This window comes from Lepus europaeus, chromosome 8 (genome assembly GCF_033115175.1).
Source record: "Lepus europaeus isolate LE1 chromosome 8, mLepTim1.pri, whole genome shotgun sequence".
NCBI lineage: Eukaryota > Metazoa > Chordata > Mammalia > Lagomorpha > Leporidae > Lepus > Lepus europaeus.
In genome coordinates this window covers 59,732,577-59,755,453 of record NC_084834.1, presented here as the reverse complement: position 1 = coordinate 59,755,453, position 22,877 = coordinate 59,732,577, and the positions used below count along the sequence as shown (strand labels likewise).

Here is a 22,877-nt window from a genome sequence, read left to right as displayed (position 1 = left end):
GACAACAGAGAGAAAGACTGGAAGTTCACTGCCCATGCATTTGCTGTTGGAGATAAGCATTCACAGTGAAATGCCTGAACTCTGAATGCCTGTCCTGATTATGGGATGCTGCCAGGCCACAAAAGTAACAGCCCACATTATAATGATAATTAGCCTGAAGAAGACTCAAAATTATTTTATGATTTAAGTTTCTGTTAGGATTGTAAGATTCTGTTAGGATTTGGAATTTGTCAGTTTGTGTATTTTTAGTAAAAACCTGTATCTTTAGGCACCTGGATATCACAATGAGTGATTTAGCCTTTGCTATTACTCTAAACATTTCTCATCAACTTCATTTAAGTATGTGACTAGAGAAAAGGAGTCAGGCGCTACTACAATTAATGTCTATAATAAATCATTTCACAAAAATCTCAACAAATTACCGAGGGCTTTTTCTCTCAATTACGTGTTGCAGAACAGGAGTTTAAAAAATCAACTCTTGTAGTTCTATCATAAAACTTCTAGTGAGCTCAGTGATCACTAGTTGTTTTACGTGTATTTTTATTTTTTAATAGCTGGTTATGTTTGGAAATAGCATGAAAGTACATCTGGATTCTGGGCCTGGTTGTGTCAAGATAAGAGTGAGCTTGGACAGCTCCCTTGCTGACTCTGGACTTTGGTTTCTTCACCTAAAATTGAGGATATCAGAGGCCCTTTCCTATCCTGTTTGTTGTTTAAAATTGTAGAAATTTTTCTATAGGATAGGATGAGTACACAATGAAAAGGTGTCATACAAAACTTGTTGATAAGTGCTGCTGTCTAGACTTTTACTAGTAGAGATATAAGTTATTAAAATAGCAGTTCACATTCATATATTGGTGACCTTGTCCCAGCTGTTGTTCTAAACCCTTCATATATTTTTACCTCATGTAACATTCACAAAGAATGTTTATGGTATAGACTATCCCCATTTCACAAATGAGAAAGTCAAGGCACTGAGAGGCTACCATCTTGTCTACAATCATGTTCCCGGGAAATGGTTTTAGTCTGGCTCAAATGCATGTGCCTTTAACCTCTATTCTACATTGACCTTCAAAGATTGTGTGTGATATGCTTCTTTTGTTAAATGGTTATTGATTTATTGTTATCTGCTACAAAGAGAGAGAGAGAAAGTCTTCCATCCCCTGGTTCACTCCCCAAATGCCTGCAATAGCCAGGGCTCGGCCAGGCCAAAGCCAGGAGTTCGGTACTCCGTATGAATCTCTCATGTGGCTGGCAGGGGTCCAGACACTTGCGCTATCATCTGCTGCCTTCCAGGATGTTATGCATTATATTATTCATTAGCAGGAAGCTGGGTGGAAAGTGGAGCAATCAGGACTCAAAACCAGCAATTCAGTATGCTGTGCTGGCATAGCAAGCAGCAGCTTAACCCGGATCACCACAAGGCCCACCCCAACATACCTCTTGATATAATGTGGAAAGTTCATGGACCTCTCCAACCATGTCTACCATATGAAAGAATCATTCCTTTGTTCAAGAGATAGTTATTAAGCACCCACTCTGTACTAAGTATAAAGCAATACCTAGGACAAATAAATGTAATATCTTTCCTAATGAGAGATAAGCAGTCTCATTTAGGTGATTTCTTTCTGCTTTCCTACTACCCAACTTGGGTTGTGTGTCACCTGTTTTAAAAAGTGCCCAAGGTGACAAAGGAGGAATTTATCTGACTTCTTCATTAATGACTCCATAGAATAGAGAATGATAGAACCATGCTTCCAGCCTCCTCAGGACTTAGTATCATATTTCTTCATTGTTCCTTTCTGGTTTTTGGCAGTGTCTTCTTTCTGCAGATTGGCTGTGTTAACTTCTCTGGTTCATGTAACCTGCCCTAAAACAGCAGAAAATTGATTTGTAACTTTGCTTCTTATGGTCCAGGAAACCAGTGAGAGGTTGGATTACCACTCTCTTATTCTCATAATTCTGATGATGGACAAAGATCATAAAGGGTGGATTAGATGCTCAAAGCTGCGTTGACATCACCCTGCTGTTCTGCAGCCATTCTAGTTCAGTATAAGAAGATATAAACAGATATTTCCCCCGTTAAATCATACAAGCAGAACAAATGGCAAACAGCAGTAAAATAGTTTTCTTTTGCCTTGCTGGATGGCATAAAACTGAGGGAGGTGAATAAAACGTATTCTTTCCTTCGTAATTTTTAAATACAAAGAGAAAGGGAACATTACAATAGAAAGTCATTTTCCATGTAATGTACCAAACAAAGCTAATGCCCCCAAGTGCAGCTTTTCCCTCATCCATCTTTTTAAAATCCCAGTTCTAGAGACAGAGTGTATTCTTGGTTGTACTCCATGCTAATCAGCTTCTTACTTGCCTACCACAGCAGGGTTCAATTAACATGACACAGTTTCACACATTCTTTCCCAAAGAAAAGCATGTTCTTTGTCAATTTTTAATATTACTAAATTACTTTCAGCAAATTCATGTAATATATTTGAAGCCTCCAAATGCATTTTTCAACACTATAAAATACAGTTAATTTTGAGAAAGGGGAATCTTGTCAAGATCTCTTAAATATCTTTCATTTATGTGAGAACCTGAAGTTCTTTAGTTATTAATACTCATTTTCCAGATGGAAATTTTTTTCACATTTCTTGTACTGCCAACTTTAAAATGATTCTCTTTCATTTAGAAATTGATTTTTACTTTGGGATGGTAGTGGGTGTTAGTGGAGGAGAAAATATAGGTTACATTGACAAGTAGGTACTTCCTCTTACAGATACTGCATTACTTTGCAAATATGTTTGTTATATATTCAGTTCTTCACTGTGCATATGGAACGGACTGTGATTCCAATAACTCTGCATTTTGTTAATGATTATATAATGACTAATATTTTCCTGGTGGAGCATTTATAAAAATAGATGCATTGCAAAGCAACTCTAACCACGTTGAATTTTGGAGAAACTCAGAATGAAAAAAAAAAAAAACAGATATTTGAGTAAGATTCGGTGAAAGGCACATTCCAGATGTGCTGATTTATGGCTCTGGTCAAGGTGGTCACTGACATTTGCAATACTTATATTATTGCTCTGACTGTTTGAGGCCAGTGTGAGTGATGGAAGGACCTGTTCATGGAAGATGGTTTGACTTGAGTTTTGCCCTAGTTTGTGAATGCAGTTGCTATTTATAAAATTTAATAGAGGCTTTGTTTTACTCAGTCCACAAGTATTCAATGGGATATTCTTACCTTCTTTCACTGAGTTAGACATAGGAAGATAAAGGTGAACAAGACAAGGACTTTCAGATGATTCCAGTCTATGGAGAAAGATAACAAAATTGTTTAATTCTAACTAGGGAATGTGCTTCAGAGGTAACATAGAGGATGCTGTGAGTGTGTTTAACAGGGAGGCCTTACAAACTTGAGGTCTCAAGAAGACTTTTGTGAGATTGGGACATTTACATTTACACCCATAGGTTTAAGTGGGTGAAACCAGGTGAAGTAGTAGAAGCATAATTCCAGACAAGGGGAACAGCATGTGAGTAGACTCTGAGAAAAGAAGTTGGCTCTTTTGGGGAACTGAAAGAGGGTCCTTTCGTCTGGAACTTAGAGGGGAGTACATCTAACCAGGCCTGAGAGGTAAGAGTGAGAAGTAGACTGCACTGGGTCTTGCAGGACATGAATAGGAACTTAGATGTTAATCAGCAAGTTAAGTAAACAACACGGATGGGTTTTCAGCTGGAAAGGAATAACCGAAGTTCCACTGTGGTGCTGCACTTAAGAAAAGTGTAGATGGAGCCAAGAACACTTGTGGTGAGATTAGTTCAAGTGAGTGATATTGCCAGTATAAAAAGAGGTGTGCACTGGGTCAACTAATTTGGGGAAATGGAAATAAGAGAACTTGGGTTTATTTAGATAAGCAGGGTTGAACTTAAATAAGGTGCCAAGAGTGAGACACTAGTGAATATAAGAAGATGGAGATGGTTTTAGGAGGAAGATCATAAATTCAGTTTTGTACAGGTTGAGTTTGTTTGTGCCATGACTCCCACGGAGCTAAAAAGTGGCTGACATGTAATAAGAAAGGGCATAGTTAATGTGAGTTGTCGTTGCTATTATATCAAGTTGATAGTTCCATTTGAAGTCCTATGGCTTAGAGGAAGGAGACCTGAAATAAAATACACATTTTGATTATACTGGAGCATAGATGATAATGAAAACCAAGGTGTTCAGGATGTATGTGATCTCAACTAAGGAAAGGGGGAGAAATGAGCAGAATCCTGGGGACAAGGTATTTGTTTTGCTGCTTAGTGAGCTTCTTGCTTTGCACCGAGACCCATCTGACTTTAGATCCCTGCACCACAGGTGGACTTCTGTGCTTTCCATAATGTCACTGAAGCTGAAACGTTTGTAGCTGTCTCTTTATAGACCCTTGATGCATTTTTATTAGCCATCATCAGGATATTTTTCTCCTATATTATTTCTGTCATCATCATCCTTATCATGGCAACAGGTAAATTTACTTCATTCTATGTGTCAGACACTATTATAAGAGCTTTCCATAGCTTATCTCATAGTCCCATTAATATCCTATTAAGTGGGTACCACAGTGTCCTCACATTCTTGGGTGGAAACTGCAGCATCTAAAGGTAATAGCCACCCTATATCCATACTGTTACCTCAATGTTCCTTGGGTGGAAGAGACATAATACTGTCTTTCTGGGTTTTTAACATCTTTGATGCAAAGTCCCAAAATTTGAATATCAGCTCATAATCTACCAACTATGACATCTTAAGCAAGCCTCTTAATACTTCAACATAGTGTTGACTACTTGTATGTGTTCCTTAATGTTAGCTGTGTTGCTATTGTCATTCTACCTTCCTCTCTGATGTTATTTCCTTAGTGTGCCTTATAGAAAAACCTGACAAAGTAGTGATGTAACTTTGCTGGGCCTGTTTTTAGTCACGAACACCTGCCTAACTTGTTTGTTGATTTTCTAAATTTAATATACAGCTTCTTGGTCATTCAGCATAGGTTGAAAGGGAAGAGAATTCAGCCACAACCATGAGCTCTATACTGTTGATAAAGATAGCCGGGTCCATGGGAACTCTCCATATGCAAGCCAGTTTGCTGCTGCTGTAGTTACTCAGAGAAGACTCCTGGTCATGAAAGTCTGTAATTTTCAATATATTTTTGTGAGAGCACTTCAACAATACAGTCATCACTATACTGAAATGTTTACCTATTGATCATGTTAGTCATTAAAAATATTTTTATCCTATCATTTGAAAGATTACTGGGAATACCATAGGCCCTATACCTTTGGGTATGACAATAAAGGGAGACATTGAACAAATACTTTTGTTAGAACTACTTAGTAAGTGCTATGATAAAGATTCCAGGGGTTGTGCTGTGGTGCCATGGCTTAAAGCCCCTGCCTGCAGCGCCAGCATCCCATATGGGGCGTCGATTTGAGTTCTGCTGTTCCACTTCCAATCTGGCTTCCTGCTTTAATGTGCTGGGAAAGCAGTGGGATATGGCCCAAGTCCTTGGACCCTGCATCCATGTGGGAGACCCGGAAGAAGCTTCTGGCTTCTGGCTGTAAGATTCTCTCTCTCTCTCTCCCTCTGCTTCTCTGTAATGCTGCCTTTCAAATAAATAAATAAATCTTTAAAACACACACACAGCTCTGCTTTAAAAAATATTCCAGGGGAGAGCATGGTCTAAAAGGAGGAAAACTGGAGTTGGCCAGGAAAGGCTTTTATGAGAAATTGGGTCCTTGTAGCTTGTCAAGATTTGCCTGTGACCCATTGGTTTGCCTACTTCCAAGTGCTTTGTAGAGCATTGTGGTTTTGCTAACTCACATGTATCATTTAGTCATTCCACTCTCCTGAATATTAAGTATGTATCAGTAGCTCAAGACAATTTCCACTCTAAGCTTTGCTTCCACTATTGACACCCCACATCCTTGCCAGCATTTATTGTTCGTTGATTTTTGTATGAAAGCCATTCTAACTGGGATGAGGTGAACCTCATTGTGGTTTTGATTTGCATTTCCCTGATGGCTAGTGATCCTGGGCATTTTCTCAAGTGTCTGTTGGCCATTTGTATTTCTTCTCTTGAAAAATGCCTGTTCAAGTCTTTTGCCCATTTCTTAACTGGACTGTTTGTTTTGTTGTTGTTGAGTTTCTTGAGCTCTTTATAGATTCTGGATATTAATCCTTCATCAATTGCATTGTTTGCAAATATTTTCTCCCACTCTGTCGGTTGCCTCTTCACTTTGTTGAGTGTTTCTTTTGCAGTACAGAAACTTTTCAGCTTGATATAATCCCACTTGTCAATTTTGGCTTTGATTGCCTGTGTTTCTGGGGTCTTTTCCAAGAAGTCTTTGCCTATGCCGATGTCTTGCAGGATTTTGCCAATGTTCTCTAATAATTTGATAGTATTGGGTCATAGATTTAAGTCTTTGAACCATTTTTAGCAGATTTCTGTGTAAGGTGTAAGGTAGGGGTTTTGCTTCATACCTCTAAATGTGGAGATCCAGTTTTCCCAGCACCATTTGTTGAAGAAACTGTCATTGCTCCAGGAATTGATTTTAGCTCCTTTGACAAAGATAAGTTGGTTGTAGATATGTGGATTGATTTCTGGAATTTCTATCTGTTCCATTGGTCTACCCATCTTTTTCTTTGTTCTTTTCTTTTCTTTCTTTTTTTCTTTTTTCTTTTGGCTAGTACCAGGCTGTTCTGATTATAATTGCCCTGATCCTTACTCTTCCACTCTTCATTCATGTCCACTGCCCAGTATTATACTCACTCCTGCTTCTATACTGTTCTGTGTGTGTCTCAGGTGTCTCACATGTTTATTCAAGTTCCCTTGTTCTTCATGGCCCTACCCAAATCTTGTCCCCCAGAGCATTTGACAGACTCTGCCACTTGCCTGATCTCTTTTTTCTTTCACCATATTATATTTATTTGTTGCTAGTCCACAATCCACATACTATCGTTCTGGTCATGGTGTCTGCTTTGTGGGTTACAACCTTTTAAAGAAATTCACTACACTGAAAGTTTACATTTTAAATAGAAATATAGTTATCCCATAAATATTTGAATGAATGACATAGGATATTCAGATACCCCAAATATTTGAATGAATAAACTACAGTATATAATTTACAGGGAAAATAGTCTGAATATCCCAAAGATACATTCCAGATTATATTATTCATGAAGATAAATGTATTATTCATAATACTGTTCACTGCTTATTTCACAGGTGAATTTTATACAACTTTAGTGTATAGAACACCACAATGTTCTTGGTGAACATGTATTCTGACCTCATCATTTCATTTGGAAGATGCTTAGGCCAAAATAACACAATTAATAAGAAAGAGAGGTGTAATGAACACAAATGTATGGCAAACATCAAATACAATGTTTTTTCACCAGCACTTTTATCTTACTAGGTGGCTTTTAGCCCTCCAATAAATAATGAAAATACTCATCAAGACCATGAGGCTTGTTAAATTTTGATTGAAGAAGCACTTATGTTTCTTTCTTATTATTTTTTACACCTAATTAATTTTCAAAGGTTACCAAGATATGAAAGGGATTTGAATCTATTGTGTAACAATGCATTTCATGATAGCTCAATTGTTTTCACTATTTATTAAAAAAGTTTATTTTGCATGTAATAACTGAACCTTCTCACCCAAAGCAGAAATAGAATTATACAAAAAGAGAATCTATTAATAAACATGATATTTCCCAAGAGCACCTGCTGCCAGCATGACATGCCCTCATATCAGAATTGAAGGAACCTTGGCAAGTGTTTCACTCCTCAGGTTTATCTCACCATATGACTATCAGTTGGGTTGTGGGACCATATCTGCATTTTCAAAGAATTATTCTAATGTAACTAAATATTATAGTGTTGGTTCTCTAATGAATTTGAAAAATATCGAATGACAAAGTTCATTGTCAGCAATTTTTTAGAAAAGAAAAACACTAGGTTTTAATTGTGGTGCTTAATTATAATATGTTCAAACTACTATAAACTTTCAGTGCATGTGATTAAACACGAATAGCCTTTGTGTGTATTTTATGATGTGTACATGTGACTTCTCTGTGATATGATGTTTATATTATCTATAGTCTGATGAAAAAGTCCTCTAGTAAAAAAAAAATCCTACTTAGTCCAGTGTTTTTTGCCTTTTAAGCCAGAGTCCCTGTGCCTATTGAACTCTTATTATTATTCTATCCCTGTCAGGTACTCATCCAGATCTGAAAAAAATCCAGAAAAGAAAGGAGAGATTTCCTAACATACATCATTACAGTTCATCTGCCTCATAGTCTACCAGTTATCTCAGTCAAGAAGATAAAAATATGTTCAAATTAGTGATACAGACTGAATGTTTCATATTCTGTTTTATTTTATTCTATTTTTCAGACTATATTTCCTGTGAGTCCTGATCAATCAATACAAATGTGCTGCAATGGTGACATAAACTATTGACTAAGACTGGGAAAGTAGCCGAAACACCATCTTTTCTTTCACATTTTTTTCATGGTGCTTCCTTTGGAATAGTCAAGGAACATACAGAAGACGTGAGTTCTATCATGAAGCTTCACCGACATTTTCAAAGGACAGTTATTCTGCTTACCACTTTTTGTATGGTAAGCATTATTATTTCTGCTTATTATCTGTATAGTGGCTACAAACAAGAAAATGAGCTCTCTGAAATGGCTTCGGAAGTGGACTGTGGTGACCTCCAGCACCTGCCATATAAACTAATGGAAGTGAAGACAACGAAAGTTTTTGATGCCTCAAGGACAGACCCCATCGTCCTTGTGTTTGTGGAGAGCCAGTACTCATCCCTTGGACAAGACATCATTATGATTCTGGAATCAAGTAGATTCCAGTATCACATAGAGATTGCTCCTGGAAAGGGCGATCTCCCAGCACTTACAGACAAAACTAAAGGCAAATACATTCTCATTATTTACGAGAATATTTTAAAGTATATAAATATGGACTCTTGGAACCGAAGCCTCTTAGATAAATATTGTGTAGAATATGGTGTGGGTGTCATTGGATTCCACAAAACTAGTGAGAAGAGCGTACAGAGCTTTCAGTTAAAAGGTTTCCCTTTTTCTGTATATGGAAACCTTGCAGTAAAAGATTGTTGCATTAATCCTCATTCTCCATTGCTCCATGTGACCAAATCTTCTAAGCTTGAAAAGGGTTCTTTACCTGGAAATGACTGGACAGTTTTTCAGATTAATCACTCAGCTTACCAACCAGTAATATTTGCCAAAGTAAAGACCCCAGAAAACCTTTCTCCTCCCATCTCTAAAGGTGCTTTTTATGCCACTATCATCCATGACCTGGGGCTTCATGATGGAATCCAGCGAGTTCTTTTTGGAAACAACTTGAACTTTTGGCTGCACAAGCTCATCTTCATAGATGCCATTTCATACTTGTCAGGGAAGAAGCTGGCATTGTCTTTGGACAGGTACATCCTTGTGGACATTGATGATATATTTGTGGGAAAGGAGGGGACCAGAATGAACACCAATGATGTGAAGGTAAGGTTCTGTCATCTCAAAACTTGAAAGTTTAGTTTTTCTCTCAAAGTGATTTCTACTAAGACTACAGAGTTTCTCAGAACATGGCACTTCTGTGCTATCATGAAAGTCTGAGGCAAGCTACAGTAATATGGATTGATAAGTACTGAGTAGAAACCATTTTATTTTCCAGACACTATCTACCTCAAAAAAAAACCCTATTATTAATGGAAGACTTATTCCATTTAAATGTGAAATCAAAGTGAATTTGTTTTAGTGAAAATAAATACTCCCCCCAAATTTTTAAGAATTATAGATCTTATAAGTAAGCTATTTCAGATTTTTTGAAATTAACTCATTTTCTCTTGTATTTTTTTGAAATTGAAAATTAGCATTACTAAATATGGAGAGCAATAACTACATATTTAATATATGCATATTATTCATAGTTATATTAATATATTTATATATATTAATATATTTATAATTTATATATTTATAAAATATTATGTAGTGATATAGTAATAATATATTAATATGATGTTATAATAATTTAATTAATAAATATATTTGTATTTATATTATTTAATATAACTATATTCATATAAATGCAAGGATTTAAGTTGATTACATTGACTACTTCTGGTACACATATGAAGCTCGTGCTTAACTTAAATTGCATTGCAATTGTCACTGTGTAAAACCACTTTCTTTAAACCGATAGTACTCATTTAAAGTTGATTACATTACATAAACACTTGGTTGTTTGCTCTTAATAAAACTTAAAATGATCTACTTTTACCTTAATTGCTTATTCAAAATGTCATGAAATTCTATCTCTGTTATATTACATACTGATTTCTCTTAAATGTGAGAGAGTTTTGATATGTAGCTTTTATTTTGTAAATCTTTGAACTTTTGGTAGAAAATCTATAATTAAGTCAGGTGTCAAAAATATGGCTGGGAGATTGTTCTTTCCTATAGTTACTAAAAATTTGGCAAATAATAGTAATGTTCATCACATGAGTTAAATAAGCAAAGGAAACTTGAAGAAGCATTTAATGTATTATTATAAGAGTATGAAGGCTAAAAAGGAAAGAAAAATTTTTCATATTCTTGTCATTATTTCAGTCTATTCCTTTAGTTCAATGGAAATTAATAAAGAAGTTCTATTGAAGTTTCCATTAAGTCTTTTGCCATTCACTTTTGAAAGTAAAGCTGAATTAAAACCTGCTAGTTTAAGCATTTGTCATATGCATAAAGATTGCAAACAATATATGATTCTCTTTCCAATTTTTCCTTTTCAAATTATTATAAAATGTTTTTACAATTTATACATATTATGATGTAAAATTATCATAATATGTAGCATTTTAATTATTCCAGATGAATCTCTGAGCTTTGTATGCAAACCCCCAATGTACTCTAATATTATACAAAATATAATTTCATTTTTTATTGTAAAGGTTAAGCCATTTTTAGGGTATAAAAAATTAAAGGCTCATTGAACACATTAAAGATTAATGTAACATGTGTACTTTATGAGTTGCTCATATTTAAATATTAACATATTGTATAAATCACCTAGAGGTTTAAAAATACATTTTTAATTATTTGGATTTTTAAACTACTTCTAAGTTGAAATGTGTGATTGTCTCAACGCACTAATTCACTGCAGACAGTTACCTTGAGTGTATAAGCATCCATCCATTTGTTCTCTATGTAGTTATCAAATTTCTACTGTATCTGAATCATAAACTGAGGTCCTATCCCTTTATAAAGAGATGACAGGGGAGAGTACAGAGAAAAGCTATCATGCTGAGCATTTATATCTTCAGTAAGTGATACAGCCATATCACATGCCAGACACTAACACAGGCACTGGGGATACAAAGATAAAATTCAGCTCCCTCTTAATGTATGTATTGTTTTGTGGGAGAGATAAATAAGTAGATACCTTGCAAAATGGTAAGGAGAATACTAAAGATGTCTGCATGTTTGATGTAAGTAAAGCTGTGGGAAACGGTATAGTGTGCACTGTGTCTTAGAAACTATTAAGTACATGGGATGGAGTTATGCGATGATTTGGGAGGGTCTATCAATGACACAAACGAAAGACCTCAATTTCTTCAAACACTGAAGGGATAGAGGCAGAAGTCCAGTTGCAGTGAGTTCAGGAATGGACCACAGCTTCAAGAGGAAAAGAAAGTAAATATGGCGTCCTCAGTGGAGAAATTTTGATATGAAAGAGAGAGGTAAAATTAGACAGCAGTTGCAGGGTGTACTGGCGTTAGGGTGAGCAACCCATCAGTCCATCCTCATTTGCTCAGGACTGGGAGTATTTGATGCTAAATCTTAGAGGGTCCTAGAGTTAGTTATAGTGACTCAACTAACCCAGAGAAGGGAAGGAACATCAAAGATCATGAGAGCTAAGAAAAGCTTGTGGATTGGGTATCTAATAGTACATAATTAATAAAAATATTTTAATATAAGTTCCTTTATTTAGTAATTACTATTTATGAGCAAATATTTTATTTTCTCTATTTGAAGTATTAGGAAAACTGAAAAAATGTGAGAAAATTAAAGTTCACATAGTCTATTTCTTCCAAAGTTAGAGAGATAATGCATAACATAAATTTTAACTATGAAAACAGTTATTGCATAGATTTTTTTTTTTTCTTTTTGACAGGCAGAGTGGACAGTGAGAGAGAGAGACAGAGAGAAAGGTCTTCCTTTGCCGTTGGTTCACCCTCCAATGGCCGCCGCGGTAGGCGCGCTGCGGCCGGCGCACCGCGCTGATCCGATGGCAGGAGCCAGGTGCTTCTCCTGGTCTCCCATGGGGTGCAGGACCCAAGGACTTGGGCCATCCTCCACTGCACTCCCTGGCCACAGCAGAGAGCTGGCCTGGAAGAGGGGCAACCGGGACAGGATCGGTGCCCCGACCGGGACTAGAACCTGGTGTGCCGGCGCCGCAAGGCGGAGGATTAGCCTAGTGAGCCGCGGCGCCGGCCTGCATAGATGTTTTTTTAATTTCTTATGTGGAACAGAAAATGTTTCCTTATTTAATGGGAAACTTAGAAGTAGCAATGCACTATCAGCCTTACCTACCTAGCTGTTGAATAATATGAGCATGTTTTTTTTTTTTTTTTTTTTTTTTTTTTTGACAGGCAGAGTGGACAGTGAGAGAGAGAGAGACAGAGAGAAAGGTCTTCCTTTTGCCGTTGGTTCACCCTCCAATGGCTGCCGCGGTAGCGCGCTGCGGCCGGCGCACCGCGCTGTTCCGATGGCAGGAGCCAGGTGCTTATCCTGGTCTCCCATGGGGTGCAGGACCCAAGGACTTGGGCCATCCTCCACTGCACTCCCTGGCCACAGCAGAGAGCTGGCCTGGAAAAGGGGCAACCGGGACAGGATCGGTGCCCCGACCGGGACTAGAACCCGGTGTGCCGGCGCCGCAAGGCGGAGGATTAGCCTAGTGAGCCACGGCGCCGGCCAATATGAGCATGTTTTAAAGAACTTCAGGCCGAGGTGGTCATTTAGGGTTTTCTTGAACACTGTAGTTGAATACTCTCAATAAATAAAAAATAAATAGTAAAAATATGTACATATATTCCTGTTCTCTCTCTTTACTCCTCTTCCTCTCCCTCTCCATCTTCCCCTCCCTCCCTCCTCATATCTTTCTGTGATAACTACACATTCCCTTTCTAACTCATACAAACTTTCTAACATCTACCTGAAGAGGTGCCTCTGACTCTTTTTGGAGAAGACCTCTTTCTGGAGGTACTCAGCAACCCCTCCCCGTATGTCAGGATCCCAGACCTTTCACACTGTTTGCTTACATTTCAATGATTTATACTTCCGTAACTGTGGATTAGCTCTTTAAAAAAAAAAAAGGCTGTATTTTTAAAGTGGCATCAGAAGAGACAGTAGATCTTAAATGTTTAATATAATGTCATGAGTGACTTTATCATTATTTTCCCTTCTAAAGGAAGGTTGCAGAGTGCCTAGAGAAAAGAAAGTGCTGAAAATAGAAGTAGGAAGCCATAAAACTCTAAGAAGTGGTATCAAGCTCAGAAGACAAACTTGGCTGGCTTTTCCAGTACTGCTTGGGGCCAGCCCTGAGAGGCTGTGACTGGAATGTAGAGAGGTGAGCTCTGTATGCTTGACTTTGCAGGCTCACATGAATATTCACTGCTCCAGCTAAAGAAAACCAGAAGCTTCATAAAACCACCGGGAAAGAACTTACCATGCCAAATGTCTAGGGGTGGAGTGGGAGTAAGGCAATGGCAATCAATTATTCTGTCATAAGTAAAAATGGAAGCTCCCAAATATTTCTCCAGGCTATTCATTATTTACATGCTCTGCTTGGATGTCAAGTCTTGCACGCTGTGAACAATACTAATCCTTTCTTTTTGCCTTAAATAACACATTTCTGTAATTCCTTTCTAGTGTCTTTAATGTTTCTTATTTTTTATTTGCTGACATCCATTTTAATTGTATTCCACTGTGGATACATGTGTCTTTCTGATAACAATACCATAAATTTGCTAGGATGGTTTTATAGTTGTATAAAATATTCCTCATGTATTTAGGAAATAGTCTAAAATTATGGCATACCTATTAGTTTAATTTTGTTAATTATGTTTATACAAATCTATATTCTTACCACTTTGATTTTTAAAATGAGAGAGGACAAAGAATGGGGTGCTTGTTATCAGTAAAATAAGTGTGTTTACTTCAACTCTGATGGTGGATTGTAAGTATTCTATTTTATCAAATATTGGCTTATATGTTTTGAATCTATGTCAAGTTCATGTATTTTAATTTAATATTTTATCATTTTGTGGTTTTTTTAACTACAGTAATTTTTTTTTGCCTTTAGAGTTGTTTATCTAATACTAATACAGCTGTCTCAACTTCCTGTTGGTTACCATTTGAAAATTATGCCTTATTCCATTTTTAATAGTTTTCAGGCTCTTTCTATGTGTGTCTTTGCACTATAAATGGGTTTGGAGAACAGCCTCCAGACAAATTTCACTTTTTTATCTACTATGTGAGTATTTGTCTTTTAATTAACCAGATCAGCCTATATACATTTAATTAGATTATCAATGCATTTGGATTTATTGCAACTATATTATTTTGTACTGTATACTTGCCCAGCTACTTCTGTTTCTTTTGTTTCTCTCTTTTATTACTTTCATTTGCATTGTCATTTTCTACCTGGTTTGAAAAGTATATGTTATTTCTTTTTTTTAACTTTTTTTTAAATAAATATAAATTTCCAAAGTACTACTTTTGGATTATAGCAGCTTTTCCCCCCTACCTCCCTCCCACCTGCAACCATCCCATCTCCCACTCCCTCTCCCATCCCATTGACATCAAGATTCATTTTCAATTATATTTATATACAGAAGATCAATTTAGTATATACTAAGTAAAGATTTCAACAGTTTGCACCCACACAGAAACACAAAGTGTAAAGTACTGTTTGAGTACTAGTTATACTATTAATTCACATAGTACAACACATTAAGGACAGAGATCCTACATGGGCAGTAAGTGCACAGTGACTCCTGTTGTTGATTTAACAATTTGACACTCTTGTTTATGGCGTCAGTAATCACCCGAGGCTCTTGTCATGAGCTCCCAAGGCTATGGAAGCCTCTTGAGGTCGCCAACTCTGATCTTATTTAGACAAGGCCATAGTCAAAGTGGAAGTTCTCTCCCCTCTTCAGAGAAAGGCACCTCCTTCTCTGATGGCCCGTTCTTTCCCCTGGGATTTGATTCACAGAGATCTTTCATTGAGGTCATTTTTTTTTCCAGAGTGTCTTGGCTTTCCATGCCTGAAAAAGTATATGTTATTTCTATTCCTATAGTTATTTCTCCAGAAACTTAATTAAACATAGTATGTTACAATAGTGCCAATATTAGTACTTTCAACCCTCAGTCAGAAAATATAAGGCACTTCATCTCCAGTTGTGTCACTCTCCTTTGCTTATGGGCCATTCTTTTCTGGTTCTTAACTATGTTGTTGCTATTCAACCCAGTATGATATATTGCATTTTATTTTTTTCTAACATCGAGCTTTTAAAAGATGTATTTTGGCCAGCGCCGCGGCTCACTAGGCTAATCCTCCGCCTGGCGGCGCTGGCACACCGGGTTCTAGTCCCGGTCGGGGCACCGATCCTGTCCCAGTTGCCCCTCTTCCAGGCCAGCTCTCTGCTGTGGCCAGGGAGTGCAGTGGAGGATGGCCCAAGTGCTTGGGCCCTGCACCCCATGGGAGACCAGGAAAAGCACCTGGCTCCTGCCATTGGGTCAGCGCGGTGCGCCGGCCGCAGCGCGCCAACCGCGGCGGCCATTGGAGGGTGAACCAACGGCAAAAGGAAGACATTTCTCTCTGTCTCGCTCTCACTGTCCACTCTGCCTGTCAAAAAAAATAAATAAATAAAAGATGTATTTTATGTATTTTAAAGGCAGAGTGACAGAGAGAGGGGGAGTGACCTTCCATCCACTGGTTTACTCCCCATATGGCCACAACAGCTGGGTCTGGGCCAGGCTAAAGCCAGGAGCTAGCAACTCCCACATGAGTGGCAGGGGCCCAAGTACCTGCGCCATCATCTGCTGCTTTCCCAGGCACATTAGTAGGGAGCTGGATCAGAAACAGAATGTCTGAGACTGGAACCAGCACACCAATACAGGATACTGGCATTGCAGGCCATGGCTTAACCTACTGTGCCACAATGCTGGCTGTCTACTATCAAAATTTGATCAGATTAGCCAGGTATCTGCTGTGATTTTTGCTAACCATTCCCCTTCTTGTGTCTGCTAGAATTCTTTGATTCTCCCCTTATCACCCTTTTCGGTAGAGTATCCAGAGTGATGGCACTAACATACAAGGGTACTTCCAAAAGTTCATGGAAAAATAGAATTAAAAGATAGGTTTGTTTTGGTGTAAACAATTTTGAAATCTATGAAAATTTTTTTCATAATCCGCATTTTTTACAAACTTTTTAAAGAGCCTTGTATGCATTGACTTCACCTTTTTTTGTCACCAAAATAAACATTCTTTAATTGCATTTTCCATGAACTCTCTGAATTAGTTTGTATAATTTATATCGTGCTTCTCTTCTGCTCAAAACCTTTGAGGAACTTCTAATCTCACCAAGATTAAAGATCAAAGTTCTTCCAATCTTTTATCCTTTCCCCTTATCTCCCTAATCACACATCTGCTCCTTTCCCTCCCTTACTCTGCTACAGCCTCTCTAGTCTCCTTCCTGTATCAGGATTTTATACCTGCTGTTCTTTCTCTCTAAAATGTTCTTTCCCCTTATTGGCCTATCGTTCTCTTTCTCCCTTGCTGACACATCCTTTCCCAGTTTTGGGGGGGAGGGGCAATATTTATATCTAGGTGGGTTTGTGTTTGTTTGTTAAGATTTATTTTATTTATTTGAAAGGCACAGTTACATACACATGCACTCACACACACACACACACAGACAGAGACAGAGACAGAGACAGAGATAGAGGGAGGCAGATCTACCATCCACTGGTTCAATCCCTAAATGGCCACAGCAGCCAGGGCTGGGCTAGACCAAAGCTAAGAGCCAGGAGCTTCATCTGGGTCTCCCAAGTGGATGCAGAGGCACAAACACTTGGGCCTTTCTCAGCTGCTTTCCCAGGTGCATAATGAGCTGGATTGGAAGTGGAACAGCCAGGACTGGAACCAGCACACAGACAGGATGCCAGTGTACCAGGTGGCAGCTTTACCCACTATGCCACAATACTGGCCCTGTTTGTTTTTACAGAAACCCATTGTTAAAGGCTTAAGAGCACACTACCAGACATACTGCATGTGAAAAATCTTCAAAAAGTTCCTGGAAAAAATGTACAATGAAAAAAACTATGTATCAGTTTCAAATTATTTTACATCAAAATAAACTTACCTTGTAATTCCTTTTTTTCCACAAAGTTTTGAAGGACCTTCACATTTTACTTATTTATTTTGGTTTGTGACTTTGATTGCTAAACATATCAGGTCTGTGAGGGCAAGATTTTCTTATCTGCTTTGCACACTGAAGTAGCCCGCGAACCAACAGTGTGCCTGGTTCAGCATATATTTGTTGAATGAATGAACCTCACTCTTTTTGAAATATATCCTTTTTTAAAAATTTTTATTTAAGTTATACAAGTTTCATGTATTTCATATATACAGGATTAGGAGCATAATAATACTTCCACCCTTTAGAAGTTCCTTTAGTGAGAATCTATTCATAGTAAACATTGCCCTCATCTCTTATGGCTAGTTTTGTGAAATTTACTATGCTTATTTAACAATCCCTTCATATATAATGACTTATGTTCATACTGGTAAGATTGATACCTCATGGAAGCTACCTGAACACTTGTTATACTAGAATATGTCCAATTCCACTGATCCCTCTTGGCTCATAATTTTTAAAAGATTAAGAAATTTGTGGCTATCCTTATTACTGTATATGAAATGTTTGCTTTTCTGTCTCCCTTTTTCTCCTTTGACTTCTGTTTTAGTTTGATAGAATGTTTATTTCTAAATTTATAGGATGTGACAGTAATATAAAGGAAAATAAATCATTCTCAATATTATTATCACACCCTTGCTGTGCTAGCAACTATACAAAAGTTATTTTTTAGGAAACAATTTTAAAATGTAACAAAATATTTTAGCAAAAGGAAAAATCTATATTGTAACCATAATCTACTTACACTTACCACGTTGTATTAAATTTGTTGTGACATTGTGAGATGGAATGTATCTCTATTGCTATTAATATTCAAAAGTCATTTGTTATGCAATGACATTCAAAAAGAATGAGTTCTAAATTATTTAAAACAGGCAAAATGCTGTCACTGAACACATGAATGTATAAACAGAATATCTGGTGACTGGTTACATTTATAATGTACTGCACTGAATCTACCTCAATTGAAATAAAAAGTAGGTCTGTCTGTCATAGGTGACGCCAGCCCCTGACCAGGCAGTGACCATCAGTATATTGCAAGAAGAGAATTCAAAATAAAGACTTAGGTACTAGAAATATCTGATTCAGTTCGGGAAATTATGTACATTTACTCTGTCAGAGAGCTTTTATAAGATCTTCAAAGGATATATGTATGTTTTTATTTTTATTTTATTTTTATGTATTTGACAGAGTTAGACAGTGAGAGAGAGAGAGAGAGACAGAGAGAAAGGTCTTCCTTTGCCGTAGGTTCACCCCTCCAGTGGCCACTGTGGCCAGCACGCTGCGGCCGGCACACCGCACTGATCTGAAGCCAGAAGCCAGGTGCTTCTCCAGGTCTCCCATGGGGTGCAGGGCCCAAGCACTTGGGCCATCCTCCACTGCACTCCCTGGCCACAGCAGAGAGCTGGACTGGAAGAGGAGCAGCCGGGACTAGAACCCGGTGCCCACGCCCACTTGGGATGCCGGTGCCGCAGGCAGAGGATTAGCCAAGTGAGCCACAGTGCCAGCCCCAGGATATATTTATGTTTAATGAGACTTTTTGTTTTTGTTTTTGTTTTTTTTTTTTTTTTTGACAGGCAGAGTGGACAGTAGAGGGAGCCAGAGAGAAAGGTCTTCCTTTTTGCCATTGGTTCACCCTCCAATGGCCGCCGCGGTAGGCGCACTGCGGCCGGCGCACTGCGCTGACCCGATGGCAGGAGCCAGGTGCTTCTCCTGGTCTCCCATGGGGTGCAGGGCCCAAGCACTTGGGCCATCCTCCACTGCACTCCCTGGCCACAGCAGAGAGCTGGCCTGGAAGAGGGGCAACCGGGACAGGATCAGTGCCCCGACCGGGACTAGAACCCGGTGTGCCAGCGCCACAAGGCGGAGGATTAGCCTGTTAAGCCACAGCGCCGGCCTAATGAGACATTTTTTGATTAAGGAAGTCAGAAAACAAGGATGGAAATTTACTTTTTGTCAGTAATTAGATTACTGGGTTGATTTTACTTTTTTAACATATCCCATGATTCAAAAAATAAATAAAAATGTAAATGGATCTTGTTTCAGATTTATTTTCTAGTGGTTTATAATTTTAGGACCAGAAAAGATTGAATATGCAACTACCTCAAAAGTAATACTTACTGAGTACTACATGTTAAGTGCTTCACTTTCATTAGCATTTAATACTCACTGATGTAAGGACTAAAACATCACATTATATTAAAAAAAAAAAAAAAAAACTAAGGCTCGCAGACTATGACCAATTTATCTAAGATTTTACAACTAAACAGCACTCCCAGGATATGAAATACAGGCGTACCTGACTCCTAAATATGAGCTTTTCGACCTCACACTACTTCACAGTTGCGAACCTAACACAGCAGTACTATGTCCATACCAGTTCCTCCCTACAAAATTCTACTTTATAGCAAATTATATCCTGAAAACAGTCTATTAGAGTTTGATGGTTCCTGTCCAAACCTTTGCCTTGGATGCACTTGTCAGTCTGAAACAAAAATTAGTTTGTGAAATGTCCTGGACTCATATAAGTACAATGATTTGGGCAAGGTAAGGTTTAGTTTAAGATTTGTGATAACGAGTTCAGCTTCCTTGACACTCATGCCTTCTTTTAGGTATCTTGCCTGCAATTGTGGTTACTGTTATAAGTTGAGCAGCTTTCTGTGAATTAGGGTGGTGCAGTGACAGACACATTTCATGCTGAATCAATTAAAGAACAGAAATATTCCACAAATCAGATAATTCAACTTTTCCTATCTTAGCATGTACTCAGATTGTACAGTCTATGTGAAGTTGTAAGATGCTTTAAACAGGCATTACTAACTTTTTTTAAAAGATTTATTTATTTATCTATTTATTTGAAAGGCAGGGTTAGAGAGAAGTAGAGGCAAAGAAAGAGAGAGAGAGAGAGAGAGAGAGAGAGAGAGAGAGAGAGGTCTTCTATCTTTTGGTTCACTCTCAAATGGCCACAATGGCTGGAGCTGGGCAGATCTGAAGCCAGGAACCTGGAGCTTCCTCTGGTTCTCCCATGCAGATGCAGGGGCCAGAGGGCTTGGGCTGTCTTCCACTACCTTTCCAGGCCACAGCAGAGAACTAGATTGGAAGTGGAGCAGCCGGGACTTGAACTGGTGGCCATATGGGATGCCGACACGCTTTACCCGCTACGCCACAGTGCTGGTCCCAAGCATTGCTAACTTTTTTTAAAAGCATGCAAAGATAGAAAAAGTAAAAAAAAAAAAAATCTGATCTATTGTCAGTCTCTGGGAAACATGAATTAATAGCTCAAGCATTTTTATATTAACTTTTATAGGCTGCCATACTTAATGTATACTGAAATACAAAATATATATAAAAATAAAAATAATTTGATGCAAAACAAATTATTAGATCTACTTGATATACTTAATGGACTATATGTTACCAAACAAATGCAGTCATCTTTTAATTGAACTTGTAGGTAGACTAAAATTTTAAAATTAAAATTTTATCCATATAGTGCATATTAGAATTTTACCTTAAAACATTACTTGCTTTCTTATGTTAATATGATTTTACATGATTATTAATAGTTACAAATCATACAGATTTAAAAAAAAAACTACGTATTTTCCTATTGCTGTGCAAATTACTGCCAGTTTTATAGCTGAAAACAACTAAGGCTTGTCATTTTATGGTTCTGTAGTGAGATGTCCAGTGTGGGTCTCACTGAGTTAAGTTCAAAGTGCCAGCAAGGTCCCTCTCCTTTCTTGAAACTCTAGGAGAGAACTCATTTCTTTTCCTTTAACCCTCTTCTAGTGTCAGCCCACATTCCTTGGCTCATGTTTCCCTTCTTTCATCCTCAAAGCCAGCAATGTTACCTATCCCTGTGCTTCATTCATGGCATATCTTTGTCTTACTAACACAGGGAAAGATTCTGCCTTCAAGGACCTGTGTGATAAGGTTGGCCCACTTGGATAATCCAGAATAATATCTCTATATTAGAGTCCTGCTGGGTAAGGTACAGATTCACAGGTTCCAGGCATTCTTAGAAGGCTATCTTAGAAGGGCAGGTTGGGGAGACATTACTCTGAGTACCTTAAGCTATGCTCTTCATGTAATCATGCCAGCAAATTTTTGTAACAACTGAACTTTCCAAAAGATTTGACTACTATACAACTGTTTTCTTCACTAGAGAATAAAATTTTGGGGGCCGGTGCTGTGGCGCAGTGGGCTAATGACCTGGCCTGAAGCGCCAGCATCCCAAATGGGCACCGGTTCAAGATCTGGCTGCTCCACTTCCCATCCAGCTCTCTGCTATGGCCTTGGAAAGCGGTAGAACATGGCCCAAGTCCTTGGGTCCCTGCACCCACATGGGAGACCTTGAAGAAGCTCCTGGCTCCTGGCTTCGGATCAGCGCAGCTCCGGCTGTTGTGGCCAATTGGGAGGTGAACCATTGAATGGAAGACCTCTCTCTCTTTCTGCCTCTCCTCTCTCCGTGTAACTCTGACTGTCAAATAAATAAATAAATCTTTAAAAAATAAGAATAAAATTTTGATGGCATACATGTGATTATATAATTAATTTAGCTCTAAATCAATAGTAATTAATTGAGAGAAATTAAATGATTGTGATCTTAAACTCCCCATAACACTAAACAATGATTGTTCAAGTATCTATTTCTTCATTGATGCAGTTTAGGAAATTTCTCTCTCCAAAGGTGGCTCATTTGGAGCAGATGTGTGACTATCATCAGTTCACTACTTTAATAGTTCTAATGTAATGTTTCTAGCAATGCATATGTTACGAGACTAATTAAAAGACCATTCTAAAAACCAGTTGTTCAGGACTCTCACAGTTATTTATGTGCTGGTCACCATTTTCAGTACATATTTTTTCTCTTTTCCATTTTATTCTCTTTGATTTTTCTTCTTGCATCTTCCTCAGCTTCAATCACCATATTTTCTTTTATTGGTCTTTTCCTCTTTGGAATCACCATTGTAATTGCACCTATCTAACAACCACGGTGCAGTTCTATTCTTGATGCTTAGTGGTTCTCTGTTTAGCTCCTTTGGTGTCTGGGTTAGTGCAGTAGTGCTTCTTTTCTCCTACATTGATTCTCGCAACTTTATTTTTATGGAACTATGTCTTTTATTTTTCTTCTCTCTGTTATATATACTAAGTATAATCAGTTTTCCAAAAACAGAAGGAAAAATATTACATGTGGAAATTCAGCCAGCTGGTTGAGACACTGAGCAATGACCCATCCAAAATAAATAAATAAATAAATAAGAATACCTTCACTGTTCTTTATTTTGGATTAAATAACCTGTATAACACCAGAA

At 37.9% G+C, this 22,877-nt stretch overlaps 1 protein-coding gene across 1 annotated transcript in view; it reads left to right on the top strand.

The window, feature by feature from the left end:
- The first annotated feature begins 3,724 nt into the window (after nt 1–3,724).
- LOC133765277 (bifunctional heparan sulfate N-deacetylase/N-sulfotransferase 3) overlaps nt 3,725–22,877 on the top strand; it is a 167,085-nt gene continuing 147,932 nt past the window's right edge. Inside the window, exons 1-3 of the mRNA XM_062198898.1 lie at nt 3,725–3,786; nt 8,583–8,671; nt 9,354–9,583. Coding sequence (XP_062054882.1) covers nt 3,725–3,786; nt 8,583–8,671; nt 9,354–9,583 — 381 coding nt within the window. The remainder of the gene's footprint in view (nt 3,787–8,582; nt 8,672–9,353; nt 9,584–22,877) is intronic.